The sequence below is a fragment of the Microcebus murinus genome, chromosome 8, assembly GCF_040939455.1.
Source record: "Microcebus murinus isolate Inina chromosome 8, M.murinus_Inina_mat1.0, whole genome shotgun sequence".
Classification (NCBI taxonomy): domain Eukaryota; kingdom Metazoa; phylum Chordata; class Mammalia; order Primates; family Cheirogaleidae; genus Microcebus; species Microcebus murinus.
The window spans coordinates 73,335,947-73,358,619 of record NC_134111.1 but is presented as its reverse complement, the minus strand read 5'-3'; the positions used below and the strand labels follow the sequence as shown (position 1 = coordinate 73,358,619).

Genomic DNA, 22,673 nt, shown 5'->3' with positions numbered 1-22,673 from the left:
CTCTTCCGGTCGTGTTTCCGGGCGGATCGCGCGCTGACGAGCACTCTGGAACCGGATTTCACAAGGCCTGGCAGAGGGCGGGCGTGAGCAGACATGGCTGGGCAGCGCCTGCTAGTACCCCGGCTCGAGGGCGTTTCACGGGAGCAGTTCATGCAGCATCTCTACCCACAGGTGAGGCCCTAGCGCGGGGCCGAACCGGAGGAAGCTAGGGGAGACCCATCTCTGCCACTCGGACGGCTCCAAACTGGCTTTTTTGAGACCCAGGGTGTGGGGAAGAGGCAGCAGGCAGCAGAAGATGACTGGCCGTTTGGCCTAGAGAGAGGGCGTATGGGGTATGTCGACTGGTTCATCTATTAAAATTTCCGGAGAAAACAGCCACAGGTTTTCCGGGGAGCAAGATGACGGTGGAGAGCTGAGTGCGAGTGGCATTTTGCCTACGCTCTTTATTCGCTGTGAAGAGCGGCCTTGCAGAGAGCTCTCTATTAAGACTTCTGCCGTTATGATGGCATTGGAAGCCTTTTTTCCCCCATTCGTCCTGCCTCCCTGTCTTCTGCCTGGTCTCGTAAAGTTTAGTGCATGATTCGCGGCCTCCCTCTGGTGGTGCGAACTGCGCCTGTCAGTCTACTCCAAGTTAATGGATTTGCTGGCGCAACTTTTCACTCCACAGAGCCAATAGGGAAAGCAATGGCATTCCCCCGAGAAACCTGCCAGTTTTGGATTTTAACTAACGTGGATTCTAGTTCGGACATTGAGATCCTTTATATGTGTAATTTGATCTTTACTTCTTTAAAAGAAAACTCACAGGGAAATATTAATGGAACAAAAAGTGATTTTACTTGCAGTGCTTTGCAAGGGAGTCCAGACTTAAGAAAAACAGAATAAGAAGCCCAGCAGGTATTTAAAGGAAAAAAAATCTACATGATTACAGTAAGTCTGTTTATGGTAGGGGAAAAAAAACCCCAGCAATTTTCTTACCTGATATTATACTCACATCTACAGGAGTGGTCATAGAACTACAGTTCTTGAGTACTACAAAATTCAGGGCTGAAGTTTTTTGTCTTGGTAGTTTGTAACCGTAACCTACGAGAGAGGATTCAAATTTTCATATCGTTTGGGGACTAGTACTAAATGGATTGTTCTTGCTCTCCCTACCCCAAACCTCCATCTCAGGATGTGTTGGTCATAGGATGCCTTCAGGCCAGTGTTATGAAGATTGATATATGTGGAAATGCTTCATAAAGCATAAAGGTATGCTTCATAAAGCATAAAGGTATTATGTAATCTAATCTTTACAAACAAGCAAACAAGACATAAGTCACAAAGCATTACTAAGTTTTATATTGTAGAAAATTACAACCTCTGTAAAGAGAAGTAAAACTAGTAAGGTAAAACTAGAAATTAATAACAATATTGGAAAAAAGATCTTTCTACTTGGAAATACTAAAGAGAAAAGTATGAGGGGACACAGTTCTAAATAACTCCATAATTAACACTGTATATGGTACAGGTGCATGAATAGGCAAGACCAGAGAAATAGAATTGAAAGTCCAGAAATTAATCATCTCTCTCTCTCTCTCCATATATATATGTGGAGATATATAATATATAATTTATATATATATAAATTTCCACTCATGGAAATTTAGCATGTAATGAACATGACATTTCAAAAATCATTGGGGCAAAATTGACTTTTTTTTGATACATCTTTTAGGTAAAAAATAGACTTTATTTTTTAGAGCAGTTGGAGGTTCCCAGCAAATTGAGCAAAAGGTACAGCAATTTCTCGTATACTTCCTGTCCCTTCACATGTGTCGCCTCCTCCATTATTAACATCCCCCACCAGAGCGGTACATTTGTTATAATTGATGGACCTACATTGAGACATCATTTTCACCCCAAAGTCCATAGTTTATATTGGGGTACATTCTTGGTATTGTATGTTCTATGGGTTTAGGCAAATTTGTTATGAAGTGTATCCACCATTTTGGTATCATACAGAGTAGTTTCACTGCCCTAATTGTGCTGGGGCAATAGGATAGTCATTTAGAAAATGATAAAATTAGATTATGTCTCACACTATACATAAGAATAAACTCCAGGTGGATCAGAAAAATGTAAAGAAATGAAGCTATACAAGTACTAGAAGAAAATATGGGTAAATTCCTCTATAATCTAGGTCTATGGAAAGCCTCTCTGTGACTCCAAATTCAAGTGTAATAAAAAATTAGAATTTGATCACATAAAAATTTGAATGACAGAAATGCTATAAGCAAAGTTGAAAGACAAATACAAACTGGGAAAAAAACATTTGCAACATATATGTCATATAAAGGCCAGTAAAAGCCCTTATATGTAAAGAACTTTTAAAAGGGGGGAGGAGAGGCAACAATCTGACAGATAAATGAGCAAACAACCAAAAAACACTATTAAAATTGTCTTTAAATATATGAAAAGATATTCAGCTTTACTCATAAGAGAAATTAAAGCTACACTGAGATACCACTTCTTAGTATCTTGGCAAAAATTTTAAAATCTTTGATAATGCACTTTTGCTGAGACTGTAGAGAAACTGACACTCTCACACTTTATACTAAGTAGTAAACTCTTTGGCATATTGAACTATATATGTTTACTTTATAACCGAACAATTCTTCATTTAGGAATTTATTCTAAAGATATACCTCCAAAGATATAAAGACATTTATATAGTGTTATTGTACTTGCGAATTATTGGAAATAACCTAAATGCCTATACAGAGGAGAGTAATTTGTTGCCCATTTATACTGTGGTGTACTAAGCTTTAAAAAAGAACAAAGGAGATATCTTAACTGATAGTAGTGATTTCTAGGATGTACTTTTAAATTTTAAAAAAAGCAAATTACAAAAGCAAATATTTAGTAAGCTACTATTTATTTTTTTAAAAAGGGAGAAATGAGGAAATATTTATTTTTGGTCACTTTGCAAAAAGAAAATACAGGAGTGATAAGCCAGAAATTAAAGAGATTGGTTATCTGTAGAGGATGTGTGAGTATAAGGTGAAAGAATATGGATGGGGTGACTTTTTTGTATAGCTTTGAATTGGGGGATCACATTAATGTTGTACATTCTAAAGTAATAATAATAAAATCAAAGAAGGAATGATTTGAAAATAAACAAAATCCTAATATAGAATATAAAAAATAACAAATGAACCTATCTAAGGGGAGTTGGGGGAAGAAGTCACCCAAGTCACTTTTTTTGAACTCAGTACTTTGATTATATGTCCTCAGTCTAAAGACAAGAACAACTGAAAATAAACTGAATTATATTTGGTCATTAAATATGAAATGTCCAATTTTGAATCAAAAATGTAGTTTATTATATCTCAAACAAGAAGCAGTACAAGTAATCAAAGTGGGCACCTTAACTATCAACACAGTTTTGCTATCTTAGTGGTAGCTTGCTTATGCCAACTGCATAGAAGCCTGGAGAATGAGTGACAATGAAATCGTGAAAAGTGTTTTCCACAGCTTGTTGAGAATTGAATGTTTTTCCTTGCAAGAAGTGATACAAAGCCTGGAAGAAGTGGTAGTCAGTTGGTGCAAGTTCTGGCGAATACAGTGGATGACAGAGAGTTTCCAAGTCTAACTGCTGTAGCTTAAGCAGCATTGGTTGTGCGACATGTGGTCAAGCGTTGTCTTACAAGAGGATTGGCCTGTCTCTATTGACTAATCTTGGCTGCTTAATTGCAAGCATCCTCATCATTTTGTCCACTTGGTTGCAGTAGACATCCCCTGTAATCAACTGACCAATTTTCATGAAGCTGTAGTCATTAATACCAGTGCTAGACACCAAACAGATACCATTAGCTTTTTTTGATGAATATTTGGTTTTGGACTGTGTTTCGACATTTCATCTTTATCCAACCATTGTGTCCAACATTGTGATTGTCAAAAAGAATCCATTTTCATCACACGTCACAATATGGTGTAGAAATGGTTCTCCTTTATGTCATGACAGCAAAGAAAGGTAAGCTTCCAGATGAACTCTGCTGACACTCGTTTAATTCATGTGGAACCCATCTATCCAGGTTCTTTACCTTGCCCATTTGTTTCGAGTGGTCCAATTTTGTTGGAATAGTAACATCAAACTGTGCTGCTAATTCAGGCATAGGTTGAGATAGATTCACTTCCATTATAGCTTTCAGCTCATCATTCTCCACCTTGGTCTTGGGTTGCCCACGTGGCTCATTTTCAAGATTAAAATCACCAGAATGTTACCTCTGGAACCATTGATGTACTATGTGTTCATTAGCCACATCCTTCCCAAACACTTTATTGATATTTTGAGTTGCCTTTGGTGCATTGGTTACACAAGGGAACTTATATTTGAAAATAACACAAATTTTAAACTTATCCATGGTTTCACAAAAATTGCCCTAAGAAAAGTTTGAAAGATAATCACAAACCGAAACGTGCTTTTGAAAGACTAAGGATGTACCTTCACAATAGAAATAAAACAATATGTGTCAAAATGAAATGTCAGAGATAACAACTGTCAAAAAAATTTCCTTAGTACCTAAGGAAAGTGGACATTTCATACTTAATAACCTAATACACTACATCCTCACTTTCCTCACTTAACATTATCAGTATGTTCTGGGAAGCTGTGACTTTAAGGGAAATGATGGTGTATAATGAAACCAATTTTACCATAGGTTAATTGATAGAAACAAGAGTCCAGTGGCATATTTCTGGTCACAAAAATATCACCAAACTTCTAAATGAAGACCAAAACACTTCTAATATTAAACATTGAAATATATGTGAGCTATACATAACATTTAAGAAAGATTAATAAAAACAGTTAAGATAATTACCCAAATTTTGATGAATCAGTGAGTGATGGCAGTTATAGTAAATCAAGGAATAAATGTTTGCCAAGTGAAAATGCTTTTTTTCTTCCTTTTATTTGAGACAGATTCTCACTCTGTTGCCCTGGTTAGAGTACAGTGGTATCATCATAGCTCACTGCAGCCTCAAACTCCTGGGCTCAAGTGATCCTCCTACCTCAGCCTCCCAGAGTGCTAGGATTACAAGTGTGAGCCAGGCAAAGTGAAAATTATAACGAGCCTCTCCTACCACCGGGAAGTTCAAAAACAAACTATAACCAATGTAGTGGATTCACTGAGCGCTTTCATACATCATTTATCATCATGCATTTATAGGATTCTCATATGCTTTATGGATTTTTATTTTACAATACTTTGTATTCATTCCTTCATTTTCTAGCCCACTTGTTCTAGTTCAGGGTCACAGGTGCCCCTGAACAGGTGGCTTATCCCAGCAGTGCAGTGCAAAGAGATTACCATTAGGGACCGACCTTTTATAGCCTCACTGGACAGAAAAGCAGAGACATTGAGGATGTAATTGTATAAGAGGAGGTTTATTTTTTGGCTAGCCAGGGTCCAAGCCCTAGAGCACCAACGCAGTGGCCACTCTTATAGGCAAGGACCCCGACTGGGGTTGTAGCGTGTTTTTTATCCCTATGGTGCATATGCTATGCAGTGGCTGATCACGCGTGGATCATGTATTGACCTTTAACATGATTGGTTGGCTGGTAGCCCCACTATATAGGGGTTTGAACAATGTAAAGTTGGCGCAAACAAGCAAGCAAGCAACGGTTTTTATGGCAAGCAAGCAACAGTTTTTAGAAGCTGGATGTTAGTTTTGGCTTTACTGGGGGTGTGGGCCTTGCAGGTATGCAATGTCTCGACCCCTCACATTTACCAACCCGAGACAGGACGCCATCCTCAACAGACCCATACTCATAATGGGATCGCTTAGATATGCCAGTTCACCTAATGTGCACATCTTTGGGGTGTAGAAGGAAATGAGTACCTAGAGAAAACCCATGCAGACATGGGGAGAACATGGAAACTCTGTACAGAGACAGGGGCCCCCAGCCAGGAATGGATTTTTTTTCCTCATCTGTATTATGAAACATGTGAGGGCCTATTGTAGACTTGTTTTTACAGTGGTATGATTTAGCAATTGTGAAAGTGAATTCTGTGAATTCTTTACTTTCTGTGAATTTTGTGATTTTGCAAATGATTAAACATTGAGGTTGATGGGGACTAGCTTTCTCACTGTTGGAGAAGGGACTTATATATATGGTACAAATACAATAAAGACTAGGATGAACCTTGAAGTATGCATGGTTTATATATACATCCATAAGTGGTATGTGTATGGCATGTATATGTACATATATAGAGAGAAAGATAAATAGATGTAGGTATATGCATATAAGGGGTATATATGTATGTATGTACGTACATACATACATGTGTGTGTATATTTGTGTGTATGTATATTTGTGAGATATATACACACCCTCATGTATTTCATAGCCCTGTCCACTGAGAAGGTAGAAGTGTTGACACCCCATTAAATATTCCCCACTAAAAGAAACCGGAGCTACTTGAAGAAATGACTAATTGCAGAGCTGGAGCAGAGAAAGTACAAAAGGATGGCGGATTGTGTTATTTTGCCATAGGGTAAGGAAGTGCTCAGGTTAAAAAGTCACAAGAACCAGCTTGAAGGGGTCCTGCTGATCAAATCTGAGATAATCTGAGCATCAAAATTATTTCAATAGATTTTTACTCAATAAATAAATGCAGAAGTTAGAGCTGACTTTGACGTTAGAATGTCAACTGATAAATGAAGAAGAAATGATGGAGTTTAAAAAATTCACCATTTTTTTGCATTCATCGTTGCATTACTTGATTTAGACAGGAATTACCAGTTGATCTAAGTTAACAATATCAATACCAGGGCAAAGTATCATGTGCCACCTGATGTGGTACTCTGAGAAGACCACAACATTCCTTCTATGGCACATTCCTTCCCAAAAATGTATAACTTGAATCTAATTATGAAGAAACTTCATATAAACCCAAATTGAGAGGCATTGTACAAAATAACTGGCCTGTATTTTTCAAAAATGTCAAGGTTATGGAAGACAAAGAAAGGTTGAGGAACTTCCAGATTAAGAGACATGGCAACTGAATGCAATGTGTCATCTCAGATTGCATTCTGAGCCAGGAGAAAAATAATTCTAAAGGAAATTATCGGAACAATTAGTGAAACAAATACGGACTGTGGATAGATAACATTTTGTGAGTGTTAAGTATAATTTTGATAATTCTGTGGTTGTATAAGAGAATGTCCTTGTTCTCAGGAAATATACTCAAGTTTTTAGAGATGAAGGGCCATGATGTCAGCAATTTAACTTTGAAATGGTTCAGAAAAAATTATGTTTCATAAAATTTCCCTCTCTTGAGAGTAAGAGCAAAAGAGCAAGTGAGGAAAATGTGAAAAGGCAAATAGTGAACCAGAGTAAAGGGTATGTGGAATTATCAGTAATGTTACAACTTTTTTATAAGTTTGAAATGGTATTAGAAAGTTACCAAAATGTTTAAATGTAAAGTATAATTTTAATCATTTTTTCATAAATAACATGAAAATACTTTAATATCCAGATTTCCCCTCTTATCTATTGATGGTATTGCTGTTTTGTCTTCCTAATGTTAAAATTTTATTATAGGTATATTAAATGGGTCCTTTTCTTGTTTTAGTGACACCAAGAATTGTCAAAAGCTTTGAGTTCGAGCATCTTGGGATCAAGAATTAAATCTTATTTGGTTTTGCCCCTCTATTGCCAAATACAGCTCCTGATATATTGTTGGCTCTCCTGAATTTTGTTGTATTTTTTTCCCCACTTACAGAGAAAACCTCTCGTGTTGGAAGGGATTGATTTGGGGGCATGTACAAGCAAGTGGACAGTGGATTACCTAAGCCAAGTTGGAGGAAAGAAAGAAGTAAAGATTCATGTTGCTGCAGTTGCACAGATGGACTTCATTAGTAAGAACTTTGTATATAGGTATTTTCTTCTGAGGTTTATTCTGGGAATACAAATAACTTTTTAAAAACTTTTAAAATATTTTTGCAGTATTATACAAAGACCATATGGCATCTCATCTTTTGGCTGGTTTGATGTAATCACAGAATAGCTTACTGATTTTTAAAGAGTGGCTTTTAAAAGACAAGAATTCTGAGTTTATATAATTATACAAAGACATTTCCAAAGACAATTTTTTAAGTAGGGTATATATCCAATACCTTCTGGAATCATGAAAGGAAGAGAATATTTCTATAACTAGAGTTAGATTACATGTAAAGTTGGGTGTGCTATATTTACTCAATGCTTAATTAATTGATTGATCCTACCACATTAGTAACAGTTATCTAGAGTAGGAAATTCTAAAAGCTCGTTTTGTTTTTCTGTCCTCTCCAGAAATACAGGACAAGCTACGTTGGTAAAATCCTTCATCAACTTGGATTAACTTTAGAAAATCATACTTAATTTTTTCTTTTGATAAAATAGTCTTTAATATCTTTAATTTCTCTCATATTTGTCATTTTATGCTAGGGAATCTCTTAAAAGTAAGTAAGAGATAGTCAAAAACTAATTGTCCAAAGTTGAAAGCTTTAAGTGCTGTCATCTTACAAATATCATATGCTATTTATTCCCATTAGTTTCATATAAAAATGTTAAATTAAAAAAACCAACAACCTTCAAATGTTGAGCATGTGTAGTTCCCAGCAAATTCAGTCTGTTGAAAAACCATGTAGTTCACAAAAGACTTCAGTTTGGAGATGAGTTAAACAGAGCTTCTAATGTCAGTGGTCATTCCTTTCTCATTAGAGTTTTCCAGGCTTGTGTAGCAGCTGCCAAACCATTTCTCAGTTTTTGATCCTTTGTATGCTCACCATTATAGTTTTGGTTATTAATAGGCCATGAATTGAATTTAATTGCCATAAGTTTTGTCAAGTGTAAGAACTTTTCATTTTTTATTAAGTTAAGAAAGTAGAAGGAAGTAGCTGGACTGATGAGTGTTTTTCAGCATGCAGTTAATGATGTTTATTTTCCAGAGAGTCCAATGCCATAACAAATGGGTATTGAAACTTCATCTTGAATTGCCTTGATGTTTTGTTTTTTAAACTTTTCAAAACTTGTTTTTGAAGCACATACATTATGTAATAGTTCCTATCCTAGCTTCCGCCAAGCCTTTCACTAGAGCTACTAAAAAGTTGCAAGATTATTTTTTTAGTGCAAGAAAAAAATAGGTTTAGTCATTTTTAGCATTTACCAGGCAGCAGGAAAGAAGGGAAGCATCCAGGCCAAAGAGAGACTAGAAAGTAAGAAATCCTACACATACATATATGATTATCACTTCAGTTTGGGTTGCTTTTCTGCTTTTTCAAACATTGGAAGATTGATACATTAACAAGTATTAACTTTTACTTTTTTCTTCTTGGTAGCTTTCATTGTTCCTTTCAGAGTCAGGATAGTCTGGACAAGAGAACCTTGTGTGATGAAAGGATATTGTTGGTATTCTGATCATAGATTTAACAACAACAAAAAAGATACTCTGAATCTTATGTAAACTTTGCTGTATCTATAATATCACGTAATTCTTGGCATCATCTTACTCTTATTGTTTATTATACTTTCATCAGTCCTGATCTTGATTTTATAAAGCAGCATTTCCAAAATGGGGAACAGGACAGTGAACACTTTTTAATATTGATGACTGCTTGCATGCTTCTAAGGGGTACATTATCATTCTTTTTAACCCCACCATCTGTTCTTTGCTGAGTACTAATAACTATATATCAGGTACTGTGCCAAGCATTCTAGGTTATATTGCTCATTTAAATGTCAGAAAAATCTGAGAGAGATTTTTTATAATAATTTTACAGATGAGAAAACAGAAGTTTAAAAATATTAAGTAACTTATCCAAGATCATATAGCTTAAAACGATGGAACCCAGGATATGTAGTCAAATTTGCCTGACTCCACCAAGCCCATGATTAAGCCCTCCTTGATACTCTCTCCCTTTCTGGTCTGTAAGCCAGTCCAGACATACGGCACTTTAATAGCAGATGCCCTTCTTTCTGAAACATGCAAAACCTCAAGGCCAAGAACAGACCTCATTTACCCACCTCTAGGCTTAGCAGAGGCTATGACAAGTACAACTACCTAAGGGAAAAGGTTGCTGGTGACACTCCAGTTCTGTGTCTCTAAACTGAGCTACTCTGTCTGTTCTTTCAGGGTCACTGTTCTGCCCTACTTTTATAAAAGTTTTGAAACATTCTGTTTTCTTCCTAGTAAGAAAGCTAAGCCTGGGCACCCATACCAATTACAGAGGTAGCTATGGAGCAGATAAGCCTCCCCACTGACCCAAATTCTTCAAAAATGTTTTGGTAGGAATGAAGGGTATATGGTGAAGTCAGAGATGAAAAACATTGAGTAGGAGGTTGCCAAATAGATTAGTTCATATAATTGGTCAGAAACTGTTCATAGCAGGAGATAAGTACTCTGCATCGGTCTGTGTAGAAGGTAGACTCCTTTTTTCTCCTGCAGTGTTCACTTTACATAATTTCCAGCAGTGGCCTCAAGTTCAGGTTGACATTCATGTTCTCAGGACCCACTAGTCCATAAACTGGCATCAGATTCACTTAGCTTTGCAGAAGGATACAAGGCAGGAAACAGCATTTTACCAGGATACTATCAGTGGAGTCTACATGAATCCTGGGTCCATTTTTTGACTCAGCTTAGTTATATGGGAACAAGAGTGTGGAGACAGTAAGCCACATGGTCCACAGAAACCAGTAGCTTGAAATCCTTCATAAACTTAGCTTCTAGGTTCCTCCAGGGGACATACTCAGTTATGAGAATTACACTACACACAGGAAAGTCAAATCTGCTTCCTCACAAGTATCTATAGTCTACTCACTGGCCTTCTAGTGTGGACATAGTTTACTAATCAAGAGTCATTTTTACAATAAACATAGTTGCCTGATAACACAACTGACATTCCACCTTTATCTTTACCTATTATGTTTCTAGGAAAACAGTGCTAGGAGAAAGTAAGTCAGCCCAAGGTCATTTTCTCATAGAGAAGGAGAAAACGTTTTGCTAACCCTTTTTCTCCACCTCTTTAGTACAGATTTCAAGAGGGAAGATATTGGTAGTAAGCCTGAAAAGATTGTAACTGTTAATCAGATGGAGGCCAGAGTGCAGTGGGGGAGCAGAGGAGAGGCTTTTGATGACTTAAGTGACTTGTTACAGATAGAGTATCATCTTCAGGTACAAGGCAATACTTTTGATTCTAGAAAGTTGAAGGGATAGGTTAGGACCCAGAGACAAAGATAGCCTTCTAGCCTCAAGAGTGTGATGTAAAAGGAACAAACTTTGCTTCTACAGTGTTTGCCATGCTCACCAGGATGGAAGAGGCAGAGATTTTGAAGAATAAAAATTGATCACTTCACTGGAATTCTCTTTGAGCTATTCTTCAGAAGCCTTAAAGTGACAGAGGGTGGCACAGGAGGCTGAGAGCAGTGTTACTGCCTTCTGTGGTCTGTGATAGTGCCAAAAGGCAGGAAGATGGTGGGGTGGAGTGGGAGCTTTATTTTCATTGGACCATTTGCCTACTCTCTCTTCCAAAATAGCACTAGTGATTTGCCCTACTTATCACAAGATTTGTTTTGTTGGCCAGGCGCGGTGGCTCACGCCTGTAATCCTAGCTCTCTGGGAGGCCAAGGCTGGCGGATTGCTCTAGGTCGGGAGTTTGAAACCAGCCTGAGCAAGAGCGAGACCCCGTCTCTACTATAAATAGAAAGAAATTAATTGGCCAACTAATATATATAGAAAAAATTAGCCAGGCATGGTGGCACATGCCTGTAGTCCCAGCTACTTGGGGGGCTGAGGCAGCAGGATTGCTTGAGCCCAGGAGTTTGAGGTTGCTGTGAGCTAGGCTGACACCATGGCACTCACTCTAGCCTGGGCAACAAAGCGAGACTCTGTCTCAAAAAAAAAAAAAGATTTGTTTTGTTATGATACTTGAAAACAGGTAGCAGTCAGAACCTGAAAGTTTGTATATTTCCAAAGGTAATCAGATACCATAGAAACATTTTTCTGTCAGTAAGTTAAAATAGAAAGATATTGACCTATGAAAAGGATCCATCTGTTCCATAGATTTAAGAATATTTAATTCCAAAAATTCAAACAATTTAGCTCAAATAAACATGCCACTAAATGAATTTTGAAAATGTAGAATTCCACATAATAGGTTATAATAAAAATTATAAATACTGTAAAACAGAAAATTATATCCAGCTCCAACACGCCCTTATGTATAGTGATTACATTATTACTAGTTGATCTATTATTAATTCCAAGGATTCTTTTTTATTTTAGAACTTTACCTTTTGACGAGTTAGTTCAGAGAGCAGCTGAAGAAAAGCATAAAGAATTCTTTATTTCTGAGGTAATTGCTTTTAAGATATTTTTAAGAAAGCATTAATATCTGTATACTAAATGGATTTTCTTATTTAAAAAATTAGATACACAAGTATAGTCTTTTCTGATTTGGTTCGATGTACCATAGACTGTAGCTCTGCTATTCATTAGCTCTCAAACCTTGGCCAAATTACTTTTCTGTGCCTCAGTATACTCATCTTTAACATGCAGATAATAACAGTACCTATTTCATAAGGTTTTTGTGAGGATTAAGTAAATAAAATCTGTGAAGTACTTAGCAGTATGTGTAACACATAGAAGCTACTCATTAAATGTTAGCTATTAATGCTGCTTCCTTTGAAAATGCTTTGGTTTGATATGGCAAGTTTAAATGCTAATGAAAAATTTTATTTTCATATCTTATTGACTATTAGACTTTTCATATTATATTGTTGATAATTATATAATAAAATATATTATCAATATGATTGCAATTGTGTGCATTTGCTGTAACATTTGTTCAGGACTAAATGCAGAAGAATTCTAGTTATTTATATTATAGTCCAGCTTTAAATAATTCAATTTAAATACCTTGAGATAAGACATTGAGGCTTATATATAAATACATTTTTAAAAATTCACTGTTATCACAAAAGCACATTTTAAAAATAAACTGCTTTTTAAGCCTTGAATAAAGCTGTTGTCAGCATTTGAGCCAGCTGGGCTAGTCAGTTTGGTTCTAAAAGGTGTTACATTTTCACAGTTCTCTTATCAGGTAATGGTTATACTACATTACCACCAAGATCCCTATAAACTCTAGAGGTCTGTGATTCTGTAGGATAACCTGAATGTCTTTTAAAATTGATTCCATTAGCTGTACCTGAGAGCTGTTTTTTAACTTTATAGCCATGCTTTGAACATGTATATTCAATTGCCCTTTGGTACTTTTCCTAAGGGTAATGAGTGGCACAGATTTAAATAGCCATGAAATGTGAAGTAAAAGAAATAGAGACAAAGTAAAGGATTAAAGTCTAAAAATTATGAAAAGTATGTAAATAAGATGAACATGAACTGTCAGTTCAGTCATCCAGGAAGCAGATACTGAGATGGAATTAGGAGTATAAAAGGTTTATTAGGGAGTAATACCTGTAAAAGGAAAGGGGAGGAAGCAGGATTGGGTAGAAGAAAGGCATCAAATGCAATATCTGCCAGCTCAGTAGGGAACTCTGAGCAAAATGGGTGGCAATGTCTAGGCCTTTTGCCATCTTACTTAGTCATTGGTTGGGGCTACCCCAATGAAAGTGTGACTTCAGTTCTTGAAATGCTAAGGTGGACCTAAAGACATTACCAGCTGACAGGTCTAAGTTAACCATACTCCTTGCAACTAAGCAGTGAATTCTCTCTTGAAGGGGATTCTGAGCAGTTCATCTCTATGTCTGTCACATGAATTTCTTAAATCCTGAAACATAAGAACTGGTAGAAAACTCTTAGAATTTTAAAGAATATACCTTGAAACTTATTTAGCCAATAAATATATTTATAGAATTTATAGAATCTATCTGATGTGGCACTAGCGAAAAATATAGAAACAATGACTCTGAGAGCTCAGTTAAATTCTTGAGCATAGATTTATGTCTTAAGGTAAATACGATAATCTTTTGAAGTTTGTGTTATAATGGTCAATGTTACTTTAAAAAAAGGCAGAATTCTTGAGTTAGATTGCCTATGTGCTTGACTCAATATATCTGAGTTCTCTAATTCTCATAGGAAATTGAGGCAATAGTGAATGTTTCATAATTCAAAAAGTTCCTTATTTAGGTATAAATGATAATTTTGCAAAGTATCAATTTAAGTTTACTATTATGAAGTGATATAATTCTAATTATAAATGTATTATACATGAGCTGAATCTTAAGCATCTGACTTGAGAATTCATATAATCAGAGATAGACTTAGCTTGATAAAATACAATGTTCCAGATTTTAAAAAGTCTGTTATTAAAAGTATAAGACATCTTGTTTATCTGTTATTACATTTGTATTCCATTGAGAAGTTCTTGGCCCTCAACAATACTTTGAGATTATATATGCTATATAAATGGGAATTCTTTCATTAAGTGTTATAACACTATTTTAAATCACTTTCTTCAAAGCAAACAAACAACAACAAAAAAAGACACTTAAAAGAGTCTAAATTTGGAGTACAAAGTCTAAATTAACCATTGGGACTTTAGATATGGTATGTGTGTATTACCTTAGAATTTATTTTACTTAATGTTTTGTGGATCCAGTTATTATGAGCAATATATAAAGCCATTGCTTCATATGGCCACCAGAGAGCATTAGTAGGAAGGGGAAAATAATTGAACTTTTTAGAAAGCTACTTAACTGGGTCACATTTTAAGACTTGTTTCTTTCCTTCTTTACTTTCTAATATTTTTGAAGTTAAGTGTTTTCTTGTTTTTTTATAGTTCTCTTTTCTTAATTTTTTATTTTTAATTATTATAGATACATAATAGTTATACATATCCTAATATTTTTAAATGAATGCTGACATTTTTCTTTGGGATGTTTAAGGATGAGAAATACTACTTACGGTCACTTGGAGAAGACCCTAGAAAGGTAAGAATTCTGAATGTAAAGCAATTACTTAAAACCTATGTGGATGTATTAATATATCTGTTAACTGGCACTATAATTTTTATACTTACTGCCTGACATATAACCTGTTTTGTCCTTTTCCATTCTTTTCTCAATGATTTGTGCCCCTAAATAAGAAGTAAGATTATTAAAAGATAATTACTTAGTGTTCAAATAGGCCCATAGAATTTTAGTGTTTAAAATCATCTAATCTCTACACAATAAGAAATCCCTTCTAGTACGTATTTTATAGGCGACCATTCAGCTAATAAAATTTGAATCCAAAATAATTATAAAAATCCTGAATAATTCATTAAGCTTTGATGTGTATTCAGTCGGATTAATATGGCTACAGTGTTAAGGAGTGATCCCTAACATGATCAAATAAGGTTATATTTTTTTCCATTTATGTTACCATTTAGTTATTTACCCTCTCTTTTACTCCCTTCCATCAGTTGTACTCACAGATTTTATATAGTCGATGGCTAGTATTTATAATACTCAATATTTATAATACTCAATATTAGAATTTATAATACTCAATATTAGAGTAGATGTCAATTGTATAATTCTTGCTTAAAGTAGGAATCTTTCTGTTGATGAAGCATATTGAGATTAATGGTAGCGATATTGTTGAGTCTGTACTCTTGTTACACAGTCCATTTTTCCTTTATTTGAAAAATCATGTGTTGGGAGATGATCACATCATGGTATTTTAAAGCAGTGAACAAAGTTTTTCCCCATTCCTCCTTAATATCCTGGGGTCTGTTGGCGGCCTAATTAGGTAAAATAAACATTTTTGGCAATATTGTATTTATTATTAAAATTATTTCCTGACATTTTTAATCTAATTTTTTATTTTTATGTTTCTATCATGCAGGATGTTGCAGATATCAGAAAACAGTTTCCTTTGCTGGAAGGAGATATTAAGTTTCCAAAATTCTTTAAAGAGGAGCAGTTCTTTTCCAGTGTTTTTCGAATTAGTTCACCAGGATTACAACTTTGGACTCACTATGATGTATGCTACATAAATGAGAAATCTGAAGCTAGAGTAGATCTTTAGCATTTATAGATTTAATATTCATGATTTTAACTTTCTGTAGGCTACCCTAAAGATCTTTACTATGCAATTTACTGAAACATGAATTTTGAAAATAGGTGCTTTGCAAAGTAATGATAAGAGAGTGAATTATTTACCTAATGGTATAGCCTAGTTATTAATAGTTTGTCATATTTGTATTTCTCTGTGGTCTTGTTCTTGATTCATCATACATACACTAAATTTTTTGAAGTTTTTTTCGCATGTGAAAAATGGCCACCAGATACGGGGGGGGATGTCTTATGTCTATTGTATTGGTAGGACAGCAAGATGTGTAGAATATTGATCTTGATTATTCTATGGTGTAATAATTTTCAGGGTTTTTATAACTTGCTTTTTAAGATAAACTTCTTCCCTCTGAGGTATGCTGTTATAATTACATATACTTAAATATATGTACATAGATGAGCATTTTTAAAACATTTTAAAATACTAGTATTGTGTATAATTTGGTATTGGAAGGTAGAGAAACTTAGGAAGCTAAAGTAATGCCTAATAAGTTTCCAAAGATTAAAAAAAAATTTAAGTTCTAAATCAAACTATTATCTTTTATACATGTATTTAAAATTCAGTTGAGGACCTCTTGGGAGGATTAAAGCATAGTCAGTGAATCTGTAATTAAATGAGATAGACATGAAATCTTAGCATTTTTTTTAAGGTTTTACATGAATGACATGGTGAGAAAATGACACAGTAACTCAAATATATTTTTAACTCTATTCTATGACTATGTTTTAAATTTTAAGTAGTATCCCTTTTACCTTGAGTTGTAAAAGAGTATATATAATACATAAAGCTTTTCTTAATAAGTCAGAGGAACACTAGTTGTAATTAGATAGTTAAAGTTTACATAAGGATTAGTGCTAAAGGGAAAAATGCTTAGGTAGAAGTGATATGTAAATAATCACAAACATAACTTGGCTAGTGTCTATCTTAATTACTTTGCTGAGAATTATGTGGCAGTGCCTTTAACATTTTTCATAGTCTGTACCAAGAAAGTATATCCTTGCATACACAGGAAAAGTTAAGATTGCCCCATTGATAAGTATATATTAAGAAAATTTGCCAGAATATATTCCTATAGAAATAATTTGAAAATCAAGATATCTATAACCAAATTATGGTTGGACATATATTTAGAATTTAGGAGTTGCAGCAGTAACTTTGTATTTTCCCAGCATCTAATTTTTCTAAGTGCTTCCTAATCTGTTAACTAATGTTGGCCTTATAAAGTTCCTTGATAGGTAAGTAAGTAAAATAAATATCAACCAAGGAGAGCCTCAAATAGGTTTAACTATGTTCACAGTTGGTGGGAAAAGGGTAAATAGTTTCCTGACTTCTCATTTCCTAATTTGCCAATCCTTCCCATTTTAAGGCTGTACTACAGAAATGTCTTTAAGACACAATTATATGTGGAACACAAATGTTTTTATTGTTAAATTGGATTATGACTATAAGAGTTTATGGTAGACTAAGCCAAGTCTGTAGCGTTAACTGTTCAGAATGCCATTGGTTCTACTTATTTGAATTTTTGATACTGATTACCCATAAGTTGTTATTGGTCTTCAGGTAATGGATAACTTCTTAATACAAGTGACAGGAAAAAAGCGTGTTGTACTCTTCAGTCCTAGAGATGCCCAGTATTTATATTTATCAGGTATAGTATTTTTTTTTAATTTATATTTCTAAAGTCTAGTCAGTATTTTTGAGAAATCTCTTGATTCTTATAGAAAGAATTCTATACGAATCAAAAATTTTAGGACTTTTTCCTAATTATGATGTGTTGTATTCTCCATTGTGTATGTATATATTAATAATAGACTCGCATTTTGAGAGTATCTTAATTATATTAATATTATATGGGTAGCAGTGGTCATAATTAAAGAGTGAATCATTGAAAATTATCATAAATTTCAGTAGAATAGTAATTCTTCTCACAGTGTGGGTACAGTAAGTAATTGTGCCGAAAAGAATAAGTTCAAATTTATATTTGTGATTACTTTTTTAAAATGCTAATTTTTCTCAATCTGTATTACCATTTCTGGAATTTTCAGGTACTAAATCAGAAGTTCTGAATATAGATAACCCAGACTTGGCTAAATATCCACTCTTTTCCAAGGCTAGAAGATATGAATGTTCCCTTGAAGCTGGTGATGTATTATTCATTCCCGGTAAGATTTCTAGACTTCAGTAATATGCTATTTATAAAATCTACACTATGTCACTCATCTTTTATGTAATTTTTTTAATACAAATGTATATTTGTTATATGTATCCTGTCCTATACAAGATGATTTTTATACACAACTTTGTGTTTTTAACGTATGAGTAGGCAAAATGCTTATAAAATTAAGTCTTGTTTTTCAAGGGTAACCTATAAATATAATATTGTGCTATCAGTTATTTTATTAAATGACATAAAGTATGACACTCTATATCTGGGAAAGATTATACCCAGTTGGTTTTACAGATTATTTTATTTTTAAAATATTTACATATACATATTTTAGAACTATGTCACATAATTTACCAAAGAATGGTAAATATTTTTCAAAGCCAAAATGGATTGAAGATTTTATTAAATATCAAAATGTTATAATCTCAACACCTGTGTTATCTTTTGTGTACATTATTTTTCTATGCAGTTTTAGTTCATGTCACTTAATTTTTGTTCAATAGGCATTAGTCCATAAAATTTCCATGTTATTAGTAACCATAGCAATGTAATTAACATCTGCAATTAGTACTTAAAAGTGAACACCTGAAGAGTATAAAAATAATAATTAAGAATAAAGGGATATATTAACAAATTCTACTTATATAGTTGTATTTCCTATATCTAAAGTAATATATTATTGATCATTAATACCCCATTTCAGTGATAGAATTAAGTAAAAAATTAATAAAGTTAAAAATACGATGATTTCATTTGGGACTAAATTATGAATTCCTTGAGAACAAGGAACCATGTCTTGTTAATTTTTGTATTCCCCAAAGGGCCTGATACAATGTCCTTCATATAATTGGTTATCTATAAGAAATTGATGCATTTACTTTTTATTCTTATAGTCCTTGGGAAAAAACAGCATATTAATTTTTAAATCCATTGCCATTTTTTAGAATTTACATTTAGATTTTTGGTTTTTGTATTTTGGTAGCATGTTTAAAGGCTATGCAGTTATTCTGTATACAACTGTAAAAAAAGAAAAAGGAAAAAACCAGAAGTACTGAACATTTGCATATATTTTGAAACAAAAGCAAAAGCCCCATCTTTGGATTTAAATTTAACAGAATGGTTAGCTTTTCATTCCTATTATATTGAATAAGGAAAAAACAGATTATGAAAAGAAAGTGTAGTTAAGATTAAAAACATTTTTAAAAACTAGTTTTGCAAATCAAAATATTTTAAGCTTTTGTTTTTGCTGGAACACTCTTAGAATGAGTTTGTTTCTAAAATTTAAATCTTCCTTTCTCCCTTTCACAAAATTAAACACTTGTGATGTGATTTGTAGTCCACCTTTGTTATTAATATTGTGGCTTTAGTATTCCTCTAACACCTATATTTTGAAAATGTTTAGACTCAATTGAAAACAAAGTGAACTTCTAGTGAAAGTAAAAAATTAATAGGTATGTCCTAATCCACCACCAAAATATTTGCTGTAGTTCTATATACTTATTATAAAAGAGCTGAAAGAAATATACGACAATTATAATTACATTAGAAATATAAAACTCAGAAGGCTACAATGGATGCAAATTTAAGCAAGTTAGAAAACCAAATTGCGGCTTGAACAGGAAGTCTTTGAGGACAGAAGTACTGCACCGAATCAGAAAAGGTCAAAGATACTCTTCAAATAATTGAAATGTTCTGTGTATAAAAAAATAAACACTTTAGATGTATGTGGTTGCTGACTTAGGAATTGTAAACAAGCAACACAAAACATAGCCCCAAATTAGAGAACTACAAAACAAATATATTTTTATTATGTCTTTCAAGTTAAAAGGAAAAATTGCTATTTCTAAAGGTTTTAAAAGTAAGGGTTGTGCTATTGACACTTTAAATTTGTTGGCAATTCATAAAAGTTAAAATGTTTCTGTTAAAAGCTGAGAGTGTGCTAACGAAGGGATCTGGTTACAAGAATTATTTCTTACATTGGCTATATGCAATTCGTGATATTTCACTGACATTTTGGGTTTTTTTTTTAACTGTAGGTTTTATTTTTAACTTGTTTTTAAAAACTTTTTCCAGCTTTATGGTTCCATAATGTAATTTCTGAAGAGTTTGGAGTGGGAGTGAATATCTTTTGGAAGCACCTTCCATCTGAATGCTATGATAAAACGGATACCTATGGAAACAAAGATCCTATAGCAGCATCAAGAGCTGCACAAATTTTGGACAGAGCCTTAAAAACACTAGCTGAATTACCAGAGGAATACAGGGACTTCTATGCAAGGCAAATGGTCTTACACATTCAAGACAAAGCCTATAGCAAGAACTTTGAGTAAATAATTAAGTGAATGCAACAAATATAAACATTTTAATAAAATTTATTTAGCTCAAATATTGGAAAAGTATAAAGATGTACATTTTTAAAGATATACGTTGTTAAAATAGGAAAGAAAAATCAATTTCAGATTTACAAATTAAATAAGTATGAAGGAGTTATGTGTGATATCTACGTGATGCAGATTATTACAGATTAAAGAATATTCGGACCATTAGCTTTCAGTTGCAAATCACTAAAAATCCAATTTAAAATGACTTAATAAGAAAATATATTGAATCACGATACATGAAATCTACTGATAGAATGGTCTTCAGTGTTTGCAATCCAGTAATTCAGTAATGTCATCAAGAACCTTGGGAGTTTTTTTCCTCTTTTCAACCAGAGCATTGGCATCATCGGAAGGCTGGCTACCCTCGTGGTCATGGGATGATTGCCAGTAGCAGTTGGGGCCTTGTGCATCCTCATTTACATGCAGTGGAAGAGTCAGGCTGGATTCCAGGGCCTCCGTCTTAATATGAGAAAGGTTTCCCAGAATTCGCTTTCAAATTTTTGGGTCTCATTGCTCAAAGCAGCTTACACCTGTCCATCTATACAAAGCAGTTGGGTCTAGTGAAGCTAAGAATAGAATCTTCTTCCTTTGAGGCTACATGGGTATATAGTATGAGATATATATGGGGGAATGGATAATTATTTTAAATCAGGTTTCTGATAGGAAAAGAAAAAAGGTGGGCAACCAACAATGTCTACTATATTTGCATAGCATCTTTATTTTCTTTTTTCTAGAATCAGAATCTTTTGATGAGCTTTTTTAAACATGCAGGTGCCTAGGCCACAACTTTGTAGACTTTGATTCAGTATGATGGGTTTTGGTATAGACTTCACAACATGTTTCAATGCATAATCAGGAGTGAGACTTATTGGATTTGATGATAGCAATTTGAATTATTAGTTTTATGATTTATCTAAAACAAATGTTTGATCTGATCCTGGTCTTTCCTGCCACCCAATGTCAAACCTGCCCCCTTTTTTTGTTTTTGAATGTTAGAAAATAAATCAGTTTTAATTTATACTATGTCTAAACCTTAACCTAAAGTTTTGCCCACTAGATATTTTTTTCACCTATCCCTTTTTAAAAAGAATTTCTCGTTTTAAAGAAGGAATAAATGAGAGATCCTAATAATGTCACTGGAAACAGTGAGCCATTGTGTGTGGATTTGTGCTATTCTTTGTTTTGTACCTAGTAATTATATTGTAATGTCACTGAAGAAAGACCAAATATATTTACTGAATGCAAATGTGCTCATCTAAAACAATCTCTGACTGTGTCAATTTGGTATGTTTTAATTATGGAGAAAATAATTTTCTGTATTGAAGATAATCCACCCACTCAAGTCCTGTGTTTGGCATTGGAATAATTACGGGTATATAAAGCAAATTATAGTAAATAAGGGAAAGTATATAAAAAATTCTGAATTTCCTAAGCATCTTTGGAGAGAGATAATGAAGTTACTCAGGTCAACAAAGGTGAAAAAAGAGTCCATCAGAAAAATAATTGTTTTAATGTATTAGCTAGATCTAATGGTCAGATTTTGATCTTTGATTACTCCTTAGGCTAAGCAAAGAATTTCTTTAATGATTCCTTTTCCTTCAGGAAAGAAAAAGATAAAACCCCTCTTAGTTTGCACAGTACTTATAGTTAGCTTTTAATAAATCTTCCTTAGTTTTTTCTTTTTTTCTTAACCAGTAAGAGAGAATCTGTACAAAGTATAAATCCAGAATCATGTAGAAAACTTGGAAGTAAAACAGATTACAATTTGCCCACTGTGAATATTCATTGTAATTAAGTTGTTCAGTTGGGAAGCAAACTGGATGACCTTATTACACAAGTTAAATAACTTCTGTGATGCTTATTTCCATCTTTGAAGTAGAATTAATATGTACTTCATAGGAGATAGTTCAAGGGCAGGTACATAGTTGATGGCTGGTGATAGTTATTCCATTTAATAATATTCCCTCTTTGCTGAGAGATTTGAGGTTATAATATTATAATATTTAAAAAGCTAAAGATGACCCC

At 33.8% G+C, this 22,673-nt stretch overlaps 1 protein-coding gene across 3 annotated transcripts; it reads left to right on the top strand.

The window, feature by feature from the left end:
• The first annotated feature begins 28 nt into the window (after positions 1-28).
• TYW5 (tRNA-yW synthesizing protein 5) lies at positions 29-21,666 on the top strand. 3 transcript variants are annotated; one of them, XM_012739094.3, is made up of 8 exons: positions 29-171; positions 7,773-7,927; positions 12,312-12,381; positions 14,930-14,974; positions 15,873-16,010; positions 17,661-17,748; positions 18,146-18,262; positions 20,341-21,666. In XM_012739094.3, the coding sequence occupies exons 1-8, from the start codon at positions 94-96 to the stop codon at positions 20,595-20,597; spliced, it is 948 nt and encodes a 315-aa protein (XP_012594548.1). In that variant the 5' UTR covers positions 29-93; the 3' UTR covers positions 20,598-21,666. The 3 variants fall into 3 exon arrangements, with proteins under 3 accessions (XP_012594548.1, XP_012594550.1, XP_012594549.1); XM_012739096.3 differs by having other exon boundaries at positions 69-332; XM_012739095.3 differs by having other exon boundaries at positions 69-927.
• Positions 21,667-22,673: the final 1,007 nt, after the last annotated feature.

What these genes read in the sequence shown, in the direction of transcription:
- TYW5 (XM_012739094.3), top strand. Translation starts at nt 94, where the DNA reads ATGGCTGGGCAGCGCCTGCTAGTACCCCGGCTCGAGGGCGTTTCACGG. An exon ending in TTGGAGAAGACCCTAGAAAG is followed by an intron (nt 14,975 to 15,872) that starts GTAAGAATTCTG and finishes TCTATCATGCAG; the next exon opens with GATGTTGCAGATATCAGAAA. An exon ending in CCAGTATTTATATTTATCAG is followed by an intron (nt 17,749 to 18,145) that starts GTATAGTATTTT and finishes TGGAATTTTCAG; the next exon opens with GTACTAAATCAGAAGTTCTG.